At 41.0% G+C, this 22989-nt stretch overlaps 1 protein-coding gene across 2 annotated transcripts in view; it reads left to right on the top strand.

Moving 5' to 3' along the window:
- The window catches only part of mamdc2a (MAM domain containing 2a), an 85103-nt gene that overhangs the window by 498 nt on the left and 61616 nt on the right, over positions 1 to 22989 (top strand). For both annotated transcript variants that reach the window (XM_038704114.1, XM_038704115.1), the window contains exons 2-3: positions 7 to 132; positions 17928 to 18178. In XM_038704114.1, the coding sequence (XP_038560042.1) occupies positions 7 to 132; positions 17928 to 18178 (377 nt within the window). The remainder of the gene's footprint in view (positions 1 to 6; positions 133 to 17927; positions 18179 to 22989) is intronic.

Here is a 22989-nt window from a genome sequence, read left to right as displayed (position 1 = left end):
TTGCAGCACTGCTGCTGTGCGGGTTCCTCAGAGCGCAGCTGCAGCTGCTACCCGGGTCCTGCAACTTTGAGCTGGGTACCTGTGGCTACACATCTGATCCAGAGTACGGCAGCTGGAGCATGAATGAAGAAGGTAGTGTCATCATGAACTCTGCTTATTGACATAATAAACATGGAATACTGCAGTAGTATTACCAGACAACAGCCTCATAAAACAGTGAATTATTGTGGTGATTTTATTGTTTATGTAAGCAATGAAGACAACATGGCATGACAGTGAAAGCAGTGAAAAGGTAGGCTACCACATACCAGCATGCAAGACATTTAAATGAGGTCAGTGGTGACGCCCTCAACTGCCCTAAGTTATTTTCTCTCTCTCTCTAGTCTCTAGCCTATGCACAGCTGTTATCATGACCTAACAAAGGGCCATACCCACCAAAAAAGGTGGCTGTTAATTTTAATTATAAAAATATTGCTCTCAATAGTAGGGGGTGTTAACTCCAGTAATACCCATTCACATCAACTCCTCTTTAACAAAGCACATTTCATACAAGCATGCAGCTCAAAGTGCTTCAAAGACCAAGAGCAATACTAGTTAATGAAATATCCACTCGGTTGGAGCCATATGCTAATATAACACGTGAATTTGCAAAATTACACTACAGTTGTGACACATATGAGCCAGCAGTTTCCTTTACAAATAGAGAGGTCTCAGTTCAGTTTTGAGGTGAGAAAAATGCTGAGTTTGTGTGTTAGTGTGTGTGTTTGAGTCACTGAGATGGAAAACATGACAGGGATTTTCCTGTCATAAATCGGGATGTTCATTGTTGCATCATATCTCCCACTGTGTTCTTGTGGTAAAATCCTAATTCTACTGTGTGACATCAGCTATTTTCCCCATTTTCCTCTTTTTCAACTCCTCTGTGTTCTTTCATCGCTCACTACAGCAGTAGTGTAATAGTAGTGTGGGGGAAAATTTACCTCAATCGAGGTAGAAACACAGGCCTTAAAGATCCTCTCCAGATATCACGCTAAAAAGTTCAATTACCCAGTAGAAATTCTTAAAACCACATCTACTCATTCTCCCTCAGTGAAACATCCACAATGTATGATACAAATATGTTTCATTTCAAAAGTACTGGGGACAAGATGTCTTCACCGAAAACCCAGCCTGGTGTGCAAAATGCCACCACCAAAATATAGGCCTATTTGGGACCCATATAATGACAGAAACCTTTAAGCCATCAGGTGAGCGAGACCCCGTAAAAGCTCATCAGATGGTCTGTTGTGATGTCAGATACTGGTAGTTACTGGTAATCTCATTGAGCCCATTTGTTTTTGCATTTTTCTTGAAATCGTATGATAATACTCATGGCATCATTTGTGCGATATTTAGGAGGAAGTGGTGGAACAGACTCTATAATGTAACAGATGGCTGCAGGCTAGCATTTCCACTTTCATAGTCAGGACTCAGAATTTTCCAGGCTGCATCTGATTTTTTTCTGTTTTTCTTCTTTCATTTGGAGTAGTTGGCCTCCAGTGTGGTTTCTGTCACCTTTTCACCACTGTTGTCCTGAGAGTGGTATAGACAGCCGTGTGTCTCCTCTGATACACATGGGCAAAAAATACAGCAGCCACGCCATGTGTCAAAACACTACTGTATTTTTGTATTTAAATATACTATTAATACTTTTCCAACCATAAAATCACTTGTCAAACCTTCTATCAGCCAATTTGATCTATCCCTTTACCAGAACACTGACTCAGCTGATTAAGTGGACAATGTTTGAGAGCAACAGGTTTTCTCTGCCTAATGAGTCATGCAACCAGTTAACAGATCAAATATTCACATATCACTGTGCTCACCCATAAGTATTTTTAAAGTAACCAACATTTTGATGTTTAAGTAACAGTTTGCTAATGACTCCTAATTGCATCCTAATTTAGTGACTTCCCAGATAGCAAGACTACACTGAATAAATATTGATTTTCCATCTGAATCATCGGAGTGGTTGAGATTGAAATCTCTGTCAGTATTGCAATACCGATGAAAAACGACCATATATGAGCATGACATTAGAATAATATTGATTTATAGTTGTCCCGATTATACTTGATTAAGCACTGATTTGTAGTTGACTGGGTAACAACAACAAATGTTAAAAAATCATCTATTTATAGTTGACCAGAAATTATGTGATATTGAAAAGCCATTGATTTATAGTTGACGCTGACTAACTATAGCCCATATACTGGAATCAGAGTGTGTGAATGTGCTGCTCTGCCTAATCATTGCAGCTTTACAGACATAGTCAAACCAGGACCAGTGCTGATTCATTATTACAAAATCTTTGGCTTAGTGCACAAAGTAAGAGTAAGGGGGAGTGGTTACTCTTGAACCAAATGAAACCAGTCTGTGGAGTGCAATTTCTATCACCAGGCAGAAAGAGGGGAAGGGACACTGACCAGAGCTGTATGAAGATGTGACATGCATGACTTAAATGTAAACGCTCCGTATTTGTATGCGCCTTCTAGTCAACCACTCAAAGCACTTTTACACTACATCTGCATTCACCCTTCACACACTGAGTCTTAAGTGCTCAAACAGAAACTAACATTCACACACTGGTGGAACAGCCTTGCCCAAGGAGACTTTGACATGCAGCCTGGAGGAGCCGGGGATTGAGCCGACCTTCCAAATAACGGGCAGCCCGCTCTACCTCCTGAGCCACAGCCGCCCCTTAAGTGTAATTTATACTTCTGTATCAAATCGACGACTTGATTTATACTCTTGCGTGGGGTCTGCGTAGAGTCCTCATAGCACAGTTTTACTCGCATACCTTCATGGCATTTTTCTTTTGTAAAACTTTGACTTATTACAATAGGAATATTACGGCTTTATTTTATTTATTTACTTTATTCTTGTGATATTGTATTTTTTGTTGGTAAAATTACAACTTATACAGTTACTTAAGGTACTTTCAGTCAAGCCTTAAAGCTCAATTTAAATTGAGACTTTTCTCCTGAATTCTTAGTATTCAGAACTTTCTGTCCTTTGCAGTATGGTTTCTGGCGCTGTACAAAGCATCTGCCCCACAACACTCTCTCTGTCTCTCTGGTGGATTTCAGGTGGAAGAAAGGGAATTTGTGAGCAGATGATAGCGAGGTAGAGAAGAAAGAGAGCCACATGTTTAATTATGGCTTTTGTGGAGGTTTTTCGTTTATCGTGGCTCCGTCTGGTGGGGAAACAGCTGCTCTAGAGTGATGCCAAAGTCGCATCAATTCCAGCCTGAGTATCGAGACTCAGGTCGCATTTCAAAAGATCTGATCTGTTTTGGATTTGGACCACATATGAAAGTGGCCCAAATCCGAACTGGAAAAGACCAGATTCCATATGACTTGGCCTGTTCACACTGTCATAAAAAGATCAGATCTGAGTCATATACGAGCAAAAAAATGGTATTTGGGTCACTTTGGCCTGCAGTCTGAACGTAGCCTTTATCTCATTTTATGATTTTTTTCCTGAAAAAATCCCTAAATTTCAGATATTTTTCCCCAGACAGTGGCCTTCATATAAGCTGACTTGAAACTTTCTAACATAAGTAATTACACTGAGTTCTTGGTAAAAGATGAGACCGTGTGAGATGTGCTGAATTTTGATCTCCTGCATTATAGAAGTGTGTTTCTGCATTCCACATGCCAAGTCAGACATTCCGATCAACTCCCAGTCTTGTTTTTCAGCGGCTGCTTCATTGTGCACATCAAGCCACAGAGCGTCCCAGAACAGCTCCCTCTGTTTTGATAATCTGTCAGCACAGTTTATGTTCCCACTGTTAAGATAAGTGGCTGTACTCTACATTGTGTGTACCATCTCTTGTCCAGCCAAGCCTTTAGTTCTTAGCGTGTACTCACTATCGCGAGTGCACTGCATGTTCCCTGTGACAGTGAAAACAGAGCTCTACCCCAAACAGAAGTTTTAGCAGAGACCCAGCCTGGTGTGCACTAAACCACAAACCAGACTGAGATGGCATGAGCTCTAACCACCAGCCTGGCCTTGGAAATGGTGATAGACTACACCCACTGTGGCAATAAATAGGCTCATAAAAAAGAAGACAGGACCACGGTCGTGTTTTCTGTTTGGTTGCCATGACAATGTGGGCTTGAGTGGAAGAAGCTGCACCAAAAAAAGAACCCAAGGCAGAGTTTGTGATTAAAACCTGGATGGGCGTCCTAGGTGATTATATTCACTAAACAGAGACATCAGAGACAAAGACTTCAAACTGTGCTGGAATAGGATAAACAAAAAGGCAGGGATGGATGGAGTGAGGTAGAGAGCTGTCAGGGACTTACTGCTGTGCCACAGACCACCACGAAGGAAACGCCTTATCACTCTCTGGACTGTTTAGAGCTCTTCCCAGCCAGTTTCTGACTTCAGATATGTTGACAACTTAAGGTGAAATGTTCTGCTAATATTAGTGGCTCTTAACTCTGTAGAATACTCCGTAAACACTCCTCCTTTCTCGTCTCTTCTCTTCGCCTCCTCTCCTCTTCTAAACTCCGGTCTGTTGCAACTGAACAAAAGTTTAATTTGCTATAACAAACAGTGCCTATATTGTTTTGCTGAAAATGCTGGATTCTTGCAGTAAATGATACTGACAATGATACTGTGGTACACAATGTCCAGTTTGTGGAGCCTGATATGTTGATGTTGCTGATATTATAAGCCAGTTTTAGTTTATCAAAGGCCCTATGTGTGTGTATGCCAGCCTCACTGTGTCATCAATACAAACATTTTCTTCCCATATTTGCACGCACTGTGCACAGGGGACCAATCTGATGTTTTTACATCACTGATGATCAAAGGCAATAAAATGCTAAGACTAAAAAGGGCGGTAGCTCTGTTCTACTAACAAGTATTGTGTGTATATCCAAAGCCTGGTACATGTTATTCCTCGGTGCTATAGAGCTCCATGTCAATGTGTGTCCACTGAAAATGGCCTGGTGAGTCCCCTCAAAGGGTGACCGCTAGATGTCAGGTTGGCTCCTCAAGTGTTCCATCTTTGGCTCATGGGGTTCAGGAATACGGGATCAGGGCAGACATGTGGTGGTCTAGCCAGCTCAGAGCAGACAGCCTGCAGTCTAATGAACCTAAGGCCAATCGACTGCAGTGAAGGTTGGACGCTAGCAGGCCGAGCAGCCAACACAACGGATCCAAACAGAAATACAGACAGTAAAGGTAGTAGTGGTACAAACTGAAATTGAATGGCCTTAACAATTGCAGTATTGTTAATGGTAACTAGAATGACCATTTCCTAAATTAAATGTGTGTGATAGCTGCCAGCTGTTAGCTGTCACTGCTACCGCTACTACTGCAAAGTACTGCTCCATCAGCAAATTTTCAAGACCTGTAGCGCTACCTAGAGGAAATAGAATCATTTGCCACAGACTAATTCAGTTAAAATATTAAAGCTGCAAGCAGCATTGAACGGGCCCTCGCACGCGAAGCAGATAGTGTTGCGTCCACACTGCAGATGCCGCAGCTGTCCTGATGCAGCTCTGAATTGTCTTGCTTTGTACTTACTTTGGACGCTGCACGAAATACTTAAGTCACTTCCTGTGTCCCCTATGTGGCCCAAAGGAGCACCCACTACCTATAGGTTATGTCCCAGTATATCAAGAGTGGAACACATTGAGAAAATTTTATTTAAATCACATGATGAGTGTCACACAGAGCTTACTGCCTATTGCCAGTAGGTGGCGCTATGACTATTACTGAATATTTGCATGTAGATGTGTGGGGCGGGAACATTATCAATCACAAAGTTTCATACTGATTTTAGCATGTGCAGCGAAGTTGTAACAACTACCTGTTTCATGGCGAAGCATGGTACTTTGCTGCCATGCCAAGCACACAGCACTGAAGGAAAACTCGGAAGCTTTACAACAGAACATCATCAATGTGTGACTTTTCTGAGATAGTATTGAAGTAGATACATACAAAATGTGGTTCATCATGGCATAGAAGTAGTCACTCCCTAGAACCAGTAGGTAACGCTATGTCAGAGTGAATGAGCTAGTTCGGGGCGGGGGTTTATCAAACATGAAAAATTTGGTACAGATTTGAGCATGTACAGTGAAGATACAACAACTTCCTGTTAACTGAAAACTCTTAAGCTTCACAGCATAGCTGTTACATTGTGGCGTGGGGACAGAGTGGACCCAAACGCAACACTCGGGAAGAACAGGCTTTATTGAAGGGGAAATGGGATTGAGGGAGTGGAGGTGAGGGAGAGGCGGACGCCGGGGAAACATGGGCACGGGGAACCGAGGAGACTGAGACAAGGGAGCTAGGGGCACTGGGGACCAAGGAAGCAAGGAGGCACGGGAGGAGCCGGGAGGACGCCGTGGAAGAGGTCTGAGGGGAGAGGGCAGGGTGGTGAGCCCAGCTGACGGAACGGAGGACGGAGGTGAGTGGACCTGGGGGGGAGACAGACAGACAGGGTTAGACACTGCAATGACGCAGAATACGTAAGAGCTTGAGTGGTGAAGTGGCACTGGGTAAGGAGCAGCAACGATCAAGCAGGGGTTGACTGGAGAACCAGGGTAGAAGTACTGTCAGAGATGAGGGTGGTTGCTGGCAGGTGTGGCAGGCAGGGGAGGTGGCTGACGAGGTGCAGGTGCGGGTCGTTGGCTGGGCTCAGGAGCGGAGGGAGAGAGAGAGGGAGAGCACACGCAGGGGACGAGACACAGGGAGGCAGGCAGAGTACAGGAAAACACAACACCAGGGGAAAACAGAATCACAAGCAAAAAAAGGAGGAATAAACAGGACACACAGCGTCAGCCGGGCTGCCACCACAACAATAGCATCATCACTGTGTTAAGGCTTTTCTGGGACAGTTTTGAAATTGATATTGCTAAAATATCACAGCATCTAACCTGGGTTTGGATTCATAAGATCTTCTGTGGAAGTCAATGCTCTGACCAATTGAGATATTCAGGCTGCCTTCTCAGGAAGTGACAGTTTTATGTGCACAGTGCATTTGCTTTAAAATCAAGTTCAATCACCATACAGGTGTTTAAAGTTGAAAGAAATAATCACTGCTGCCAGAGGTGGGATTCAAACCCATGACTGGAATTAGAAGTACTGCTCCAGAGATTAATGCTGAACCAATTGAGCTATTCAACCAGACTGCTTGTAATACTACAATTTGATCTTTGTTGACAAAAAAGTGCATTTGCTGTAAAAAAAAAAGTTAGAGCTTGAGTAGCTGGGCCTAAAAATATACATCATGTGTCAAATTTGCAAGTTAAAGAATTGGTGACAGGGGGAGAACTCAGCCTGCAGTTAGAACAGGGAGTCAATGAGACCACGACCTATCAATTAAGGTTCAGAACTAAAAAACTAAACCTCCACTGAGGAAGATTTTGCTATATTGAGAGAGAAAAGACATGTGGCTACATTTTGATAACTTAGACCTAGAGGCAGATGGATGGTTTAGATGAAGAAATTATTGATAATTGGTAAAGATTGAGAGAAGCAAAACAGTCTAAACATATATCTGGCTTTACAGTTGTTTCTAAGGTTCCTGAGTTTAGAGATAAGTCGGTGCCAGTTGAGGGCAGGTCTTGGTGAATTTTCTTTCTAATAGTTAGAATTTTATCATTAAAGAAGCTCATGAAGTCGTAACTACTGAGAGCTATGGGAATACTTGGCTCAATAGAGCTGTGACTCTCTGTCAGCCTGGCTACAGTGCTGAAAAGAAACCTAGGGTTGTTCCTATTTTCCTCTATTCATGACGAGTAGTACGCTGCTCTGGCATTACGGAGGGCCTTCCTATAAGTTCCAAATTAAAAGAGAATTTTTCAGTTTGGTGGAACGCCAATACCTCTCATGTTTCTGCGGTATTTGCTTAAATTTGCGAGTTTCAGTGTTAAACCATGGAGCTAACTTCTTTGTTTTATTATCTTCTTTTTTAGAGGGGCTACAGAGTCGAGTGTCATTCGCAGCAAGCCAGCAACACTATCAACAAGATAACCTACCTATTCTAGGTAACTCCTGAAATGGAGGAGCAGAGAAGTGTGTTAGACTGCGACTCTGCCTCCTGGTCTTGACTCTGGATTGTCATGGATTTGGTCTAATAAACTTGGCCAGATTTCTAGAAATGAGAGCTGCTCCTTCTCAAGTGGGATGGATGTCTTTTCTCCTAATCAGACCAGGTCTTCCCCAGAAAGTCTGCCAGTGATCTACAAAGCCCACATCGTTTGCTGGACACCACCTCAACAACCAGCGGTGGAATGACGACATGTGGCTATACATGTCATCACTGGTCAGATTTGGCAGGGGTCCAGAGAAAACTACGGTGTCCGACATGGTTTTTGCATATGTACACACCGACTCAACATTAATCTTAGTGACCTCCGATTGGCGTAATGGAGCGTCATTACCGCTGACTTGAATAACAGTCTTATTTATTTATTCAGAGGCTAACTCAGGTCGGTCCGTACCGACTTCCGGGGGCTGGCTAGCTACAGTAGCTAACGACTGATCTATCATGGTGTGGAGCCAGACTTCTAAATCACTGAGCCTCGCCTCCATGTCTACAAATAAACAACACTTGATACACGTACCATTACCGCTAAAGGAGGCAGAGGTGTAACCGAACATCTGACACACTGAGCAGGAGAATGAGAGGGAGAAAGAGAAGCCATTTCTATCTGCTAAGCTAAAGTCGATAACAGCTAAGTTAAAGTACGGTAGCGTTAGCAACTATGAGATTGAACGGCAGAACTTAGGCAGAACTACTGTAAGAATAAGTGTTTAGTGGACAGTTAGCCGCAGTCAGATTACCACCAATCTTGACAATTGTTCCCCAAGGGCCCCTGATGACACCTGCAAAATTTGGTGCAATTTGGTATAATCAAAGCTGAATCAGCGTGGAAAAATCCTATTAATTTCTATGCCATTTGGAACCAAATTACATTTGCCTTATAACAACTGCACAGTACATCATATCCCAAATCGTATGATATAGGAGACACCTCTGTGTGATGACATTCCGCAAAATCATGAAAAGTGAAAAACCTATTTTAATTATTTATTAACCTATTTTAAATAATAAAACTCCTCCAAAGTGGCAAGTCTGATGGGTCCCAAACTTGGCATGGACCATCTCTGGACAAAGCGGACGAAAGTTAGTGGTCCTCATTTGGATATGTAGACAAATATGCCCGTTACATGTGTAAGTTCCTGTACATAGCATTCTAAACAGGAAACAGTTGCTTGTCTTCATCATCTGTGACGGTGATTTGCCATCAAACAGGAAGTTGTTGTAAATTCACTGTACATGCTTACATTCAATTCAATTCAATTTTATTTATATAGCGCCAAATCACAACAACAGTTATCTCACAGCGCTTTTCATAAAAGAGCAGGTCTAGACCGTACTCTATGATGCTATTTACAGAAGCCCAACAATTCCCACCAAGAGCAGCACTAGGCGACAGAGGCAAAGAAAAACTTCCTTTTAAGAGGCAGAAACCTCGAGCAGAACCATGGCTCAGGGTGGGCGGCCATCTGCCTCGACCGGTTGGGGGTGAAGTAGAGAGAGGGAGAGAGAGGGAGAGAGAGAAAGAGGGAGGGGAATGGAAGGAGAGAGAGAGGGGAGGGAGGCAGCCTACACAATATACACACAGAGGTACAGATAGTAAAGGTGATGTTGCTATAGACTAAATGAAAAATGCTACAGATATTTATAGTAGTAGTGTTAATGAATAACAATCTTAATGTTAATGATTATAATAACAATAATAATAATAGGAATAGTAACAATAGTCGTTGTAGCAGAGGGTGTCGAGCAGGAACACGGGGGCAGCAGGTAACCCGCAGCCACAGATCCAGACTCCACAGCTCCAGAGCCAGAAACACCTGCAGGAAGTGATAGGAGGAGAGAGGAGAGGGACGAGAAAGCACAAGACTACCGGAAAGGGGAGAAGTCGAGTTAGTAACATGCAATAATGGGATGAGGTTGCATACAGAGGGAGAGAAAGTAGAGGAGAGAGGAGCTCAGTGCATCATAGGAAATCCCCTGGCAGTCTAGGCCTATAGCAGCATAACTAAGGGATGGTTCAGGACTCACCTGAGCCAGCACTAACTATAAGCTTAATCTGCACCAAACTTTACGTGAGTCCCGCCCTGAACACATGTACATGCCAATAGTCATTTATAGTGGTAGCGCCACCATCTGGCAACGGGAATTAAGCTCTGTGTTACACTGATCAAGCAATTTTGTTCCACACTTGATGCACTGGGACATAACGTAGTTACTGGGTGCTCTCTAGTGCCACATAGGGGACACAGGAAGTGACATTGAAGTCCTTCATGCACCGTTAAAAGCGCATGGCAAATTCGGAACACATGCGACAACAACGCTGCTTGCAGTTTTAATTAGGGCCCGAGCACGAACTGTGCGAGGTCCATATTGAAACTGAAGGGATTATTAGGGCCCGAGCACGAACCGTGCAAGGTCCCTATTGAAAGTGAATTGATTGATTGATTGATATCTTTATTTTGAACATGTAAATAAAATTTAAATAAAAATAGTGGTAAAAAACAAATGAACAACAAAGTAAAACTCCATACTTTTCAGTACTTAAAAAGGAAGAAGTAAAACTTATGTACTCCTACCCCTTTATACCCTTACTACCATATTTAAGGAAATAACTACAAAAAATAATAAGTCTACAGAGACAATAAAACTATAATCAATGAAAATATAGATTCAGAAGTTCTATTCACATACAGATATTACACAGACACGACAAAATTTATACATACTACAAATTATTCAATATAAGCCCAGGTTATTATTAGCACTGTGTTTCTCTGTACCTCTGGAATATAAATTCTTTGAATATCTTTTTAAAATGCAATATCTTTGGACATTGCTTTAATTGATTATTTAGTTTATTCCACAATTTAACACCACTGACAGATAAACAGAAACTTTTCCTAGAAGTTTGAAAACTGGGTGTTTTAAAATTTGACTTTCCCCATAAGTTGTAGCCTCCCTCTCTTTCAGAAAAAGTTTTCTGTGTATTGCCAGGCAATAAATTGTTTCTAGCCTTGAACATTACTGCTGTTTGAAATTCAGCTAGATCAAATAGTGAGTTGGTGTCTTCCAAATATCCAGTGTTATGAATTATTCTCATTAGTATAAATATAAGTAAATTATATTTTTATTAAATTATATTTATACATAAGTATAAATAACGATTGATTGATGAATTTTGATATGTGTTACCCCAAACCTCTACACAGTAATTTAAATACGGTAACACCAGTGAACAATACAAAATGTGGAGTGATCTGCAGTCTAGAATGTGCTTAGCTTTAGCCAGGACTGAAATATGTTTTATGTGAGATTTCCAGCATATCTTGTCGTCTATAATCACTCCAAGGAATTTCATTTCATATACTCTTTCTATATTAACGCCCTCGATCTGAAGAGATTATTAGGGCCCGAGCACGAACCGTGCAAGGTCCCTATTGAAACTGTAGGGATTTCTTTTTTTCTGCAAAGTAACCTCAAGTTTGGGGGCCTAATCATGCTCGAAAACTCACCAAACTTTGCACATAATTCAGACATGGCGAAAAATTTTGTATGTCTGCTGTGGTATCTCTGAGTTTTCAACAATAGGCGTGTCCGTGGTGTGGCGTCCAAAATCGATGACTCGTCACAAAACAGGTACATGCTCACATCTGTACCAAATTTGACATATGATAACAGTCCCGCACTGAACACATCAACATACCAATATTCACTCAGTCATAGCGCCACATGCTGGTAACAGGAAATGACATGTTTTACGCTATGATGGACTACTCCTAGCAGGTTGGCCATATCAACTTCAAAACTGTCCCAGAAAACCCTTAACACATTGACAATGCCATGTTGTAAAACTTGTGAGTTTTCGGTAAACGGCGTGGTGGTGGCGTGGCGCTGAAGTTACAGGCTTCGTCATGACACAGGAAGTTGTTGTAACTTTACTGTACATGCTCAGATCTGTACGAAATTTTACACATTTAATAAAAGTCCCACCCTGAACACATGTACATGCCAACATTCACCCATGGTCATAGCGCCACCTGCTGGCAAGAGGAAATTACTTTTAACGAAGCAGCCCCCATGGCACGTTTCACCTACATGTATGAAATTTCTGTGGTACATGTATCATGTCCAGATGTATCAAAAAGGAGCAATGCCCTGAACCCAAAAGTCATTTTTGGAGGATTTACATGCTTTGTACATTAAAAAACTCCTCCTAGAGAATTAGTCTGATCGACTTCAGGTTGTCGCTGTCTACTCTAAACCTACTTTAAAAGTTGTACAAATGGTGAGTTTTTGCGGAACGGCATGCCCGTGGCGTGGCATCCAAAAATCGATGATTCGCCATGAAAGAGGAAAATGTTCAAGTTCAGTCTACATCCTCACATCTGCACCAAACATTACGTGCTTGATAACAGTCGCACCCCAAACACATCTACATGTTCATTTATAGTCGTAGTGCGAAGTGCTATGTAGCGCCATAAAGGGGACACAGGAAGTGATGATTAACACGTTTGTTCAGCATCCGAAGCGCGTTGGAAATTCACAGCCACACTGGTAGAGCTCCTGAATCTGCAACGCCGCCGTCTCACACCTCGACGTGCTACACGTGCGAGGGACCGCCCAAACTGCTTGCAGCTTTAATATTAATACTGTTGTTTAAAACTTCCCCAGATTCCTGCTCACACAGATCCCTCTGTAGTTGTTGGGGTTAAGATTTATCTCAACCTATATTTATTGCTGCTCTTACTAGTGTATGTATTGTCAGTTGTAGATCTGTATTTGATGCTCTGTTGATGCTTGTATGTTGTTCCTCAAATGTAAGTCGCTTTGGATAAAAGAGTCTGCCAAATGAGTAAATGTAATATGGATGGGAGATACAAGACCTTTGCCGCAGTCAAAAAGTCCTTGACCTCGATAGGAATTGTCATGAGGTCAAGGAATGATGTGATGGACAATTCATAAGGAACCATAAGGAAAAGACAACCACGGGGCATAACACTCTAGGCTAAATAATTATGCGACGGCGGATGTTACTGACGTGGCCTGCCTTGATAAAACTACAGTGTTCCCAAGATGGACTACAAAAAGCGTGTCTTTGACACATTGCCCTGTGTTCTTTTAATGCAGGCCATCTAAAGGTGGACAACACGGTGGAAAAGATTACTTCATTACCGAGGTTGCAAAATGGCATATAGGGTACCAGTCACCAAATAATGGAAATGTTGTCACATTGAGAATGCTTGCTCACACTCACCCTCCTGCCCACCCTTATTTCTCAACATGAATCCCAATTATTGTATGTAAATAATACTTTCCATTTACTGAAGAGGTCATGTAGCTTGATCATTGCTAAGGCAAGGGTGAAGGCTGGCAATATATTGGCCAAAAATTCAAACTAGGCATATAAAACCGACACATTTCAACATTATCCTCACTTTGAAAAGACTAGTAACAAACATGGGTTTCAGTTATTGTTGACTGTTCAAAACATATGCATATGGCATGTTATGGCATAAGAGAGAAAGGCTTAATTGCCAATGGTAGTGGTAGTAGAGTTTTTTTTTTTATTGTAGCAAATTCAAATACAAAACTTTATGCCATATTAAAACAACCCAAAAAGTAGTGTTAAAACAGTATTAAATTACAGCAAAGCCAAAAGAAAACAAACCCAAAGAAACAAGGAAATTGTGAGTGCCTTATTTAAATATCATAAATGAGTCCAATAAAGAAAAAAAGTTTGCAGGCATTGCTCATATTTTGCAAGGATTTTGAAAAATGTGGTTGTTTTATATGTTGCTACCGCAAGGAATTGTGGGACGGCATAATCTCCTTTCCTTTCGTAAAGGATGGTCCAGTGTATCCTATGCTAAAGGGAATAAGAAAGGAAGCACTGAAGCACCTTTCCTAAGCTTAAGAGAATTATCATGGCTGCTACCTAAATATTTCCGGGTCATTTCACTCAGGAACCTTCCTGAATGGGGGCTGCATGTGGTTTGCTTGTGCTTAATTTGTTCCACATGTCCCAGAATTGATTTAATAGTTTTCAATATCGTCTAGTGTTTGGTAAGTGTAGTTTTGTTTTTTCCTTCTTAAAGTGTTTTTATAGTGTTTGTCTGATGGTTTTTCACTCAGGTTCACTCACTCATTTCTCATTTTGTTTTTGTTTCTTTTGGTGTTCTATTTTTTTTTTCAGGTCAGCCTCAGTAGTTGCCTCATAAATGATCAGGTTCATATCTTTCACAGCCTTATTCACACCCTCTTTATTGCTCTGTTGTTCAATGCAACTGCAGGCGTATATTGTCTTTTCTGCATACATTGAGACATTATGGACTATGGCCTATCTGCTCCTCTATGGCGCACTGTTTGAGCAAATCGCTGCCTTCTGCTGCTAGGTAGATTCTCAATGGACTGATTTGACCAAATAAGGGATCATAGATACAGCTGTAAATTTGACTGCCCCCCCCCCAACCTGATTTAGAACTGAGGGCACCAGCAACCAGTTCTCCATAAACACTGTTTATATCCACTAAATGTCCTCTCTGCTCTCTCAGACCTCAGCTGTGACATAAAGTGCAGATGGAAACTCTGTCTTAGGGTTTCAGTCACGATGAATTTACGTCTGAAAATCTCTCTTTTTTAATTCATAACATTGCCAGCAAGTGATAAACATATGCAAAGCTGTCACATACAGCACGCTGTCGTACAGAAGTAACCAAGGAGCCACAGAGGTTAGCTCCAGTTCGCTCATACCCGATTTTCACAGGAGATTCCTGTATTTCATTGTCCTCTCACGGTTTCCTCCCCGGGAAACATTTCTCCCGAATTATGACAAGTGTTCACAACTTTCTATTCTTTTCATTACAGTTTCTAGTGCTTTGCAACGGATCTGCCCCACAACTCACTCCCTCTCTCTCTCTCTCTGTCTCTCTCTCTCCACTGTGAGCTTGCGGTCCAGTGGATTTCAGGTGGAAGACAGGAAATTTGTAAGCAGATGGTAGCGAGGTAAAGAAAAAAGAGAGCTACATGTTTAATAATGGCTTTTGTGGAGCAAAAGTCAGTCCTCAATTGTCTGTGACGCTTTTTCTCGCTGTTTCAATGTTGCGGCCGTGTTAATTTTTTTTTTATATTATGTGCAATTTTTCATTGTAAACCTTCTTTATTCGCCGTTACTCACTTTGTGTAAAGAATGCTGCACACATCTTTTCATTTTTCAGCATCAATAAATCTGTGATCAACCGTGTGGTCTCTGGAAGAAAGCTGTTGACGTGCATTTATCTGATCGCTTTTTCTCTTATCCTGGATTTCTAAATTCTGCTTTTGTGAAAAAGCCCTCTGCTGCTTTTTGTTATGTAATCATAACAGATGCACCTGTACAGCTGTCCTTATTTACAACAGCGGTGAATTAAAAACACTCTAATAATCCCTTCAGTTTCAATAGGGTTTCAATAGGGACCTTGCACGGTTCCTGCTCGGGCCCTAATTAAAACCGAAACAGTAGAGGTGCCAAACTGCATAGAAAAAAACTTACATAATGTTACATAGCAACACTGGCCAAGAAAAAAAGGAAGTGAACTGGTATTTATGGTGAGTGGCTGATGAGGGAATGAGTTGCAGGTGAAGAGTGAGCAGAGTAGGCCAGGTAACTGCAGGGCCGATGAGAGAAGTGGGAAAATATGTGTAGATGGGTGGGGCAGTCAGGTGATGGTGAAAGGAGGGAAAGTCTGAGGGCCAGGGATGAGAGTGTGGCTGAAGAGAGGGACTGAGGAGTAAACTGTTAGGGTTCTTCTTATCTTGGACTGAGTCAGAGAAACCAGCTTTGCTCATTGTTCAAACAAGAAAAATAGACCTGAAACCAGCAGAATGATGAGTTTTTTGTGAATTTTATCACCAAGCATTTTCAATATAAACAGACAAACTACCCTAGTCTGACGTGATGTCATTGCCTTAATTTGTGAGAAGATGTATGGAAACTACATCTCCCCAAGGGCTCTGTCAGTAAGTCACCTTCTTTGGGCATACAAAGGTCTGGGGTTCAAATCACCAGGCGGCCTACGTGCCAACAAAGTGGCAGTTCATTAATTCAGTGTGTTTTCAAGTGGCCCGTGAAAATGTTGTCTTAGTTTTCTATGCTGAAATTGTTTATGCAGCAAAAACTGCAAGACCTCAGTCACCTTTTTGTTTCCGCAATTATCTCAAACAGCTTGACTTACGGTCAACATTCTTTCATCATTATATTCCCTGAAGTCATCTGGGCACATTTTGCCATTTCTAAAAACAGTTTTCTAAAAATCATATTTTCGACATTTTGTCAGAAACCTTTGGGCCACCTGACCCAAAACGTGGTCAGGATCATCTACAGGCTTCACTGATATGAAGCTGAAAGAAATTTCCATAGGCCTACGTCAGTTTGTTTCATTTATGCAAGCCAATCAATTTCTTACAGCTCACTCAATAGATGGACGTGTTTATTACAGCAGCTGACATGGCCGGCATACCTTTCAACCCTCCAGTTTTTCCCGGGATTCTCCTGTATTTTAACGTTCTATGTCGTTGTCATCATGTTTTAACATTTTCCCGTACAACTCCCGTATTTTTAACCTTTCTAAAAAAAATGCTTGTGCATTTGATCATTTATTCCTGATTTGCTACCTCTGGGGACAGAGGATTGCAAGACGCATGAGGCAAAGGATACACTGGCCCAGGACAATATATGACTTTCAAGACCAGCTGGGCATATTTGCAATGTTTGCTATGTTTGTTCAGGTTGGATGATGCATTGCTCTACAGAGTATTTCACTCACATATTGCCCCAAAAATAGATACGTGGGAACCGAAAAAATTATTTACAATGTGAGAGTTAAGACATAATAAATTAGAGACCAATGTAGACTGTGCTTCTTGCGCAAGGATTTAATTAATAAAAACAACCCAGAAAAATTAAACAGCTGTAACTGGAATTAATATAGTGGATTAATGTTAAACTACATATGTAATTATAATGAAGATAATAACTATATAGTAAGTTGTTCCCTTATTATTTCCCTTATTTTCAAATCCCAATGTTACCAGGTATGATGGCATTTGCTTAAAGCAATCCCAAACAGGAAGTGGGAATTACTCTCTTATGCTTTGGTTAATCAGCCTCAAACTTCATATGGTAATTGAAGGACCACTCGTAATCACACGTGTGTATAAGGCATGGTGACATTCTAAGAGGCATATTGCATTTGAACTTCTCCTGTGATGTCTTGGCCATGGACTGGAGCTAACCAAAACCCAAAAGAGGTAGTATTGTCGCCAAACAGGAATTAAAGCCCCAGCTCTGCACCAGATTGGTGTATTGATTTTATAAGTGTACTGTAGGATTAGCCACAAAAATAAAGCAGGACACCGCAGCGAGTCGAACCTCATTCCAGTAAGAGAGTCCATCACCAGCGTCTTTTGCGTCTAAATCTTGGGAAAAGCTAAACTGGCATTGCTTGTTGTTTGTGTTAAATGTCACACTGTTTTCAGAAAGTTTAGCCTTTTTTAGCTGTCAAAACATTGCGTCTTAATTATAATTCTACTCTGATTTGGCAGAGTCAGGGCTACTCCAATGGTGATGCCCAGAACTTTAGGAATGGGCATTTCCAGCAAAAGTAGCGTTCATCTTATTAATGAACTCGAGATAACTGGCTAGCTGAAACAATAGCTGAATTCTCTTGAAATGAACACATTATGAATAAAATCACCTTTAGTTATCTTTTGATCAAAGCTATCAGGCTGTATAATATTCATATGTTCTTTACATGAATTTTATATCGTCATTTTGTTGTCATAGGGCATTTGATTACAGTGGACTCAGCCTTCTTACATGACCAGGAGCAGGCAGTTCTTGTCAGTCCAGTTCTGGACCAGCAGGACTGGAGCTGTGTGAGGCTGGTGTACCAGATCACTGGACGGGGTTCCTTGAAGCTCCACCTCAGACCAGACGGTGATAACTTCGACCACCAACTGTGGAATGCCAACAAAGCCTCTGACAGCTGGCTCATTGCTAGTGTGGACCTACCCAACACCACAGTCCCCTACCAGGTAAGAATGGCTGTAAAGACCATAATCACAGTGATCCCTGCTAGGTTTCTTAGGTGAAGTCACTGTTCACAGATTTGGAACATGTTTGATAGGAATAGGCAGGGATAGGCAGCAGGTGCCAGGTGTCTCAGCACTAGATAAGAATTGCCCATTTTCTGAAAAAGCGAATATGCTGCCCTTTCATTCAGGCAGTGCTTGGGCTTGACATCCTCTATGGACAGGGAGACATGTCCCACCCACTTTTCAAAACTCTGTTTTTGTCCTTGGAACTCTCTAATGTCTGATGATTGGTCTACTGCTGGGTTATCAATGTGCTTATTATTATTTTACTTTGATTTGTAACAAATGCCGCCCAGGTGATCACTGGGAAGCTGCTGAGCTCTGTTCCGTTGCCTGCTCCACCGGCTCCAGTTCTGGCGCCCATTCCGTAGTCAGTTAGCTAATAGTATCACTAAGTTAGCTGCACAGATAACTGAGCTAACAAGCTAATGACAGTTAGCAGAAATTATGACCTGATATGTGATATGCTGCACCCTATTTTTATGAATTTGTATGAATTGGACAGGTGGAGAGTGAATTAGACTGTGTGTCACTGATTAATGTGAGTTAGTGTCTTTTACCAAATTAAAATATAAAAGTGAGGTATGGATACATGAAGGTAAGAAAGATTATGTTATTGTATTAGCTTGTATTAGACAGATTTTATTTTTATATGAAAGCAGTCATGTAGCTATTTTGAGATACATTGAGAAGGTAACATCATAAAGTACTCCTCTCAGAATACGTTACATGCTCAGGCAGGGTAAATGGGTTTGGACCCCATAGCAGACACTCAGGCGAGGTAGGCTCAGTTAGAAGAATTTATTAACAGAACAAGGTGTGCAACTTGCTGGTAGTGTCCAAACAAGTCCCACACAGGAACAGTGGCTACGAGGATTCAGAGGACAGACTGAGTAGGAACGGCCCTTTGTTTTGGACATTTTAGAGACAATTAAGGCTCCCTTTTATAGCAGCTCATTTTAAACTGTGTCACTCTGTGTATTTTAATTAACTTTACTAAAGACTGTGTTTTACATTGTAATCTCTGGTCGTGTTCTTGCGCAGGCAGGTGCTTGGCAGAGGGGCGGTCCTATGAATTTATTTTCTCCGATTGAAAACAGCTTCTTTGACAGGTGTGTTGTTTCTGTCCTCTGAATCCTCGTAGCCACTGTTCCTGTGTGGGACTTGTTTGGACACTACCAGCAAGTTGCACACCTTGTTCTGTTAATAAATTCTTCTAACTGAGCCTACCTCGCCTGAGTGTCTGCTATGGGGTCCAAACCCATTTACCCTATTTGCATGTAACACACAACTTAGAAAGAGCAGTGAAAACTTATCTATTGTGACAAATTTCAGCACATGGACAGACATCGTAGGTTTAATTATCATTAGATATTAGTAATTTGTTTAAAGTTCACAGAAAATAAAGAAATGCATTGAATTACATTCTCATTTCTGGTAGGTAGCTAAGGTGTGATCAAAAAGCAGCAAAACAGGGCACATTTGACCTACAATCTGCTCTGCAGTTTTGTTTAACAATTTAATTATTTTTTTCTACATGGTATCAATACGATCACTTTAACCCCTTGACGAATGAATTTATTTACAATAAAAAGAAATAATATATATTTCTGTTTTCATTTGCTTTCATGTTGATGTCAAATTAAGTAGAAATTGTTAATTTGTCTATAGAACACAGAAAAGATATAAATTCAGGTATGATGTAGGTATGATGCAAATTAGCGACAGCAGGCATAAACGAGAAACCAGGGCTTGCAAAAGGTTCCCAGGTATGTATTGAATATGATTTACTAAGTTTCTGTCCGAGTGTGCTGATTGGTACAGCTATTCCCCAATAGGATAATTTGGGCTTTGTTTAACCATGAACCGGTCACATTATCTATAACAATCTTTACAACACAAAGAATTATTGTGGCAATAACATGGGAGCAGCCTATGGTTGATTGAAGTATACAGACTAAGGTGTGCTTCACAGGTGAAACCAGACATGATTTTGTATCCACTCATTTATTATCCCCCACTGCATCTCCAAAATTAAGTTTCCTGGATTGAGTTACATCAGTAGAACACCTAAACCTGAAATTCAAAAGGTATTTGCATGATTTTCTAAACGCTTGCATCTGCCCAGCTTATTCATATCTGGCACAAGCCACTACTAAAGCTCTCTTGCCTAACCGTGTGCACAAAGCTTAGATGATAGCACACACTGCGTGCTTTAAAGACAGGATTCCTGCTGCAAAGAAACATTCATAGCTGCAAGCATGTAGGCCTAGTGCTAAATGTGATAATATCAGGCATTGTTTATTCCATTGTTATAGCCCTTTTGCTGCTATTAGGCTTCACACAACAGCTGGCTCTTTACACTGTTTTGACCTGACCTTTCTTTTTTCCTTGAGAGAGAAGAATTTAGAAAGTTGCGCAGCACTGTGGAGAGCTTCCAGCTGCAATAGCATTCATTTCTATTTTCCTGTATCATCATGGATCATCATAAAATCAGGTGCCTTGGGCTTCAACAGCAGAGGAAACGATCACCGATGTCTGCAGCGCAGTGGTCCTACTACGACACAACCCATTTAGGTCTACCTGAGAGGGAGCAAGGCGCTGGAGTGGACAGGGACAGGATGTCGTGAGGAGCCAGTGCGCTGATCATTCCCTCAGGCAAGATGGCCTGAAGCTCCTGATTTGACACATGATCCATGATGATACAGAAAAATAGAAATGAATGGCATAAATAGCATATTGTCAATATTTTAGAGGCCTCCCCATTTCACAAATCATGTTTTCAGGGGAGCTCATGTCTTATTAAGGGGAGCCAAGCTATCCCCTTGCTCCCGAGTAGTTCACACCCTGCTTCATCCCACACACAGAACTTAACAGATAATTAAAACTATATTCAAATATGGGACAAATTTTCAGGCCATTTTCCCTAGCCTCCTACACACAGAACTTACAAAAATGTACTGTATATTCAAATATGCAGTGGTTGAAGTGGGAAAAAAATAGGTGCCAGTACAAGGTGACAATTCAAAATATAAAAATATAATGGAATATAATTCAGTAATCAGCACCACTATCTCTATCTGTATCTGTTAAACAAATTTTCTGTATCTGTACTGAGAATGGGCGGGGCTTAATCTTTAAGTTATTTAAGCCTGAAATTTCTACCAGAACTTGCTGTATTTATTAGAAAACTATTTACAGAACAGCCTCAGAATTGAGCTTCAGAGCAATGTTTTTGATCACAATAGTAATTGATAAAAAAGGTTCCTATATTTATAGTTTTTAATAAAACAGATATTGACACATTTTACTCTGATGATACTCATTAAAAGTATCTGTACCGGATACTTGTTTCAACCGAGTACTCGCTAAACCCTAATAATTAGTTGATTATGTATGTTTTTATCAGACGCAGCACCTAGGCAATCCTCGTACTCGTGCCTTTTTTTTCAACTGATAACTTAAGTTCAATCAACACGACAAAAGTGTGAAATAGTCAACACAATGAATTAATGCAAGTTTAACTTTCTAAAACTCATACAGTTGAGTTCAAAATCCAAAACTTGTCAGAGCTATTTGAGTTAAAAAGAAGAAGTAAATTGACATAACTTAATGGCTCTATGATTTTTCTCTGTGTATATACAATACTGGCTGGTTAGGAGGTTTGTAAAGGCATGGTGCTGTCCAGAGTGCTGAAACAAGCGGAAATCAAAAGCTAATTGCCACACCACAGTTTGTTGTCTTAGCCTGCTTGCTTTTCAATTTCCTTTCCACCCAGTAGAGCAGTGTGAGAGAGAGAGGGAGAGGGAGCAAGCGAGAGAAACATCTGTTTCTGTGCGCCTCCCCACTCTAATTAACACTAGTCTACACACAGAAATGAACAGATAATTAAATGGTAAATAAGGTGACATAAAAATAAAATTATACAGTTATTATACATGCAGTTTTTTTATTTGCTCTGTGGTGAATGTAAACAGCAGCAACAATATGATAATATGGTTATCATCCTCCATAAAAAGTCTGACATTTGTCCATCTTGACAGCTTTTGAACAACAAGCGTTATCCATGTAAAACAGAGTCCCTCCCCGGATTCTTGTGCTGAAGGCTTTGAAAAGGATGTTGATAAGCAGGATGTTGATCAGCAGTTCTCTGTAAGGATGTGGGCACAGAAGTCTCTGATTTTGATTTCTTGGCCAACCTGAGTCCCATTTTGTCCAGACCAAACCTTTAGGAGCAGCCTCAAGCTTTGGGGAGAAAAGCTGCTCCATTGTGCTGGCTCTTTTTATATACACTTTCTCATGGCCACGAGGTAGTATCTTGTTCCCATGTTTTAATTCAAATTTTTTATTTTCAATAGATAGAGGGATCCATCGGGCACTGTACTACCTGAATTAATTATTCTATATAATATATACTAGAAACTTTAAGTCTAATTAAGTTAAGTTTAATTAAGTTTAATAAATAAAAAAAGAAAAGGGATAAATAAAGAAAAAAACTTATTTGAAGTCAAATACACACCCACCCACTATCATATCCAACCACCACTCACAGAGGTGTTACAAGGGCAGATGTGGCTCAGTGGGACTGGTCATCCACTTATCAGAAGGTCAATACCCGGCTGCATGTCAAAGTGTCATCAGGCAAGATACTGAACCCCTTCTTTTTCTGGTGGCAGAGGCACCTTAGTCTCTTTTCATTTCCACACTACACAGCTTTGAGTGGTTGGAAAGACTAGAAAGGTTACTGTTTT

This window comes from Micropterus salmoides, unplaced genomic scaffold (assembly GCF_014851395.1).
Source record: "Micropterus salmoides isolate LMB-PRFRI ecotype aquatic unplaced genomic scaffold, ASM1485139v1 Ms_hic_scaffold_7, whole genome shotgun sequence".
Classification (NCBI taxonomy): domain Eukaryota; kingdom Metazoa; phylum Chordata; class Actinopteri; order Centrarchiformes; family Centrarchidae; genus Micropterus; species Micropterus salmoides.
The sequence above is the reverse complement of the archived record's forward strand: the minus strand, read 5'-3'. Positions and strand labels throughout refer to the sequence as shown.